At 35.1% G+C, this 3,411-nt stretch overlaps 1 protein-coding gene across 1 annotated transcript; it reads left to right on the forward strand.

Annotated features, from left to right (window-relative positions):
• Positions 1 to 1,996: 1,996 nt before the first annotated feature.
• On the forward strand, positions 1,997 to 2,721 carry LOC109587835 (uncharacterized). Its single transcript, XM_020004058.1, has 4 exons — positions 1,997 to 2,258; positions 2,309 to 2,402; positions 2,496 to 2,569; positions 2,620 to 2,721. Exons 1-4 carry the CDS (start codon positions 2,107 to 2,109, stop codon positions 2,648 to 2,650), a joined length of 351 nt encoding a protein of 116 aa, XP_019859617.1. The 5' UTR covers positions 1,997 to 2,106; the 3' UTR covers positions 2,651 to 2,721.
• Positions 2,722 to 3,411: the final 690 nt, after the last annotated feature.

The following is a 3,411-nucleotide window of genomic DNA, read 5'->3' on the forward strand; positions in this document are numbered from 1 at the left end:
ATGGCCCGTGAGAAGACACAAGTGGATTTTGTTTCAGTAATTTACACTAGCATGGCTGCACATCATAATACAAGTAGCCATACAAAGAGAGAGATTGCTCAGTGAAAGAGAGGGTGCTTACTCCTTGTCGGTCAATATTCAATCTTCTTGTGTAGTGCTCGTCCAGCCAGTACACCAGGCTGACTCTGAGGACAGAGTCGAGGATGGAGTTGTATAATTTGTTCACGGGAGGTTTGCTCGCTGCCATAATCTCTTGAGCCTCTCCTCCTGCTTTTCTTTACCAGCTAGAAGAGGAGAAAAGGACCTCAACAGATCAGGAACAAACTAGTGAGCTGATCAAAGAGAAGTGAAACAATAAGAGAGGAAAGCGAGTGTACATGTACATGTATAAGAGCATCATTAATGATTTAAACAGTCTATAATTATATAATGAGAGAGAGGGAGGGAGGGGAGAAAGGGAGGGGGTATAGTGCATGTTATTACAGTGGGGGAGGAGTTACTCTACAATATGTTTTGGCATTGCTTTATAGTAGGGAGTGTGGCATTGTAGACATTCACAAAATATAATAAATTTTAAAATATGAAAATTAACAATAATCTGACTCCTTGAAAACAATAACAAGAAATTAATTCATAATGATTATACACTAACAGTGATTCCTCTCCCTCCCTCTCTCTCTCTCTCAAACTACACATGTATACTTTTCTGAGAAATATTTTTTGAGTTATGAGCTATTTTAAAAACAGTTAATTTTAGAATAATACCCAAAGCTATAGTCTATGGTATTTTCCAAAACATGGCCCTGAAATCAGTCAAATTACCAATATTTTTACATTTTCAGATACAGATTGATGTACTAAGGCTATGTAACAAGTTTGAGCTGATCCTGACAATGTTTTTCAAGCAACAACCATTGTTAGAAACGGCAATTTTTAAAAAATACACAAGGCTCCATGGTTTGTTTCAAACAATGGCTCCAAAATCACCCAAAATTTTATTACATTTTCTGATACAATATTGATGTTCTTATGCCGTGTAGAAAGTTTGAGCTGATTCCAAATAAAATATTTTTAGAGTTATGAGCATTATTTTAAATGGCCAACTTTTGAAAAATACATGTACCCAAGACTATGCTTTTCTGCAAAAAAGATCCCAAAATTAGCCCAAATTTGCATTTCATTTTCTGATACATATTGATGTACTTACATGTATGTTGTGTAGAAAGTTTCCGGCAGGCAATTCTGACAAATATTGTGGCAATTAAAAAAAGGCTAATTATTTTATCCAAAAATGGCCCCAAAATCACCCTAATTTTTATTACATTTTCTAATACAGATTGATGTACTTGAGCTACATGTACATTGTATGTAGAAAGTTTAAGCTGATTCCGGCTTCAATTTCTAAAGTTACTACCATTTCTTCCAGAAATATTATACCTCCAATATTTACTATTACTATCACTTACAAAGTACATGTAGTTGTAAGACACAGTCTTCCTTCCTCCACAGGTAGCGAAGGGACGGGGCAAGACTAGTCCACCTACTCAACCTATGAAGAATAATAAATATATAAATAATAAAATCACATTACTTAATTGTAACTTATGTGAACCATAAAAATTAATACTGAAAATGAGTAAAATCAAACACCCAAGTTGTAAAAATTTATAAAAATCTAATTTTGATCAGAATCAGCTCAAACTCTCAACACAACATAAAAACATGTACCCGTACATTATGTATCAGAAAATTATATAAACATAAATTTTCTTCAATTAATTTTTTTGGCAAATTTGGCCCATGACCCCGCAGAGACTTTGATCCCATTTTTGAGCAACTTTAAAAATTCGTAAAAATCTAATTTTGATCAAAATACGCACAAACTTTCTACACAACATAAGCTTGCGTAGCCAGACCCTACTTTATTTCCATCATTTAAAGGTATACATGCATCAGGAAAGGTATGCTGGTATTAAAAGAGAAAATTCATAAATTTACCTTATTTTCTGGTCCTGGTCACTCATCAGTGTTTTCTTTATTAATTTTTTTATCAAGCCACGCCCAAAGTCCTTGCCCACGCAGTCCACGTGATACCACGTGTGTAAAATGGTGTCTAACTCATCGTGTCAAGAAAACTTTTATACCCCAACTAGTCTCGGCCCAGCCTATACCCCAACTAGTCATGATGATGACACTACTGTGTCTATTGTATATTGGGGCCATAATCCTCCAGTACACGACATTACCAGTTTGACCAGGTACAGAGCTTTGGATTTTGATACTGACTATTATACTGTGTATTTAATAGGACAGAGGAGGATAAAGGAGGAGCTACTGGTACTAAAATGGGACCAATTTGTGTCTTAAACTTATACAGGAAGAGAATCAACGGAGAGTTTGTGGTTAGACCAATTAACACTATCACTTAAAAGCCTTTATGTATCATTTTAATTAATGCTCACCACAATTTCCAATTAATGCTCATTTTTTCCTAGTTATGTCCGAGACTATTATTACTAGGAATGGAGTCTGGGGACAGGGACAGGATTGTCAGTCTTAGTAAAAATGGGTGTGTTGATGTGGTAGTGGTGTGACTAGTTATTAATGTTATATTAATAGTTGCATAGAATCTTGGGATGGTGAAGATTGAAGAATGTTAATAATCTTGGAAATTTAATGCATTATGGGTTGTAGTGATAATATTAATGGAGCATTATGTAAATCAGGGTTTCCCACATTAAATTGTACTTAGTGAGCTAAACAGCATAAACACTGGATTAGCTTTAAAATTTATTTAGAAAATCCAATTTTGATTGGAGTCACCTCAAACTTTCTACACAACATACATGTAAGTGCATGTACATGTGTGTGTATCAGAAAAGTTATGAAATGGAGAATTCTCTCTTTTTTAATTTTCACATAATTTGGCTTGAGACCATGTTGTAGTACAGTGACTTTGACCTGGTTTTGAGCAACATACCCATGTCAATCAACTTAAACTTCCCCCCTCTCTCTCTCTCCCTTGCCATTTCTATTATTTTAGTCAATAGCACGTCGTGCTATTAAAGAAACCTTGATTGCAGCTTTGGGACAATATCATAATATATTTATACTTGATCCTAATACACTGGAGGTATACTGTTGGTAAACCAATCAAGCGTCAGATGACCCACTTACAGTTACTTCATTCCTCCATTTGTTCATTAGCCTCTGTACCATCCTGCTCTGTTCCTTCTGGCTTTGCTACTACTAATATCGCCCAGTCAATATTCCTTATACTGGGATCATTCCTTGATGAGATTGGAAAGGAGTCGCTGGCAAAAAAAAAACAAAATTCTTTGGAATAAATTCAAAGATTACATTAAAAAAGATTTGCTGAAGGCGTACAGAGTTGGTGCAGAGTCTATCATT

The sequence above is a fragment of the Amphimedon queenslandica genome, unplaced genomic scaffold (genome assembly GCF_000090795.2).
Source record: "Amphimedon queenslandica unplaced genomic scaffold, v1.1 AMPQUscaffold_12432, whole genome shotgun sequence".
Taxonomy (NCBI): Eukaryota; Metazoa; Porifera; class Demospongiae; order Haplosclerida; family Niphatidae; genus Amphimedon; species Amphimedon queenslandica.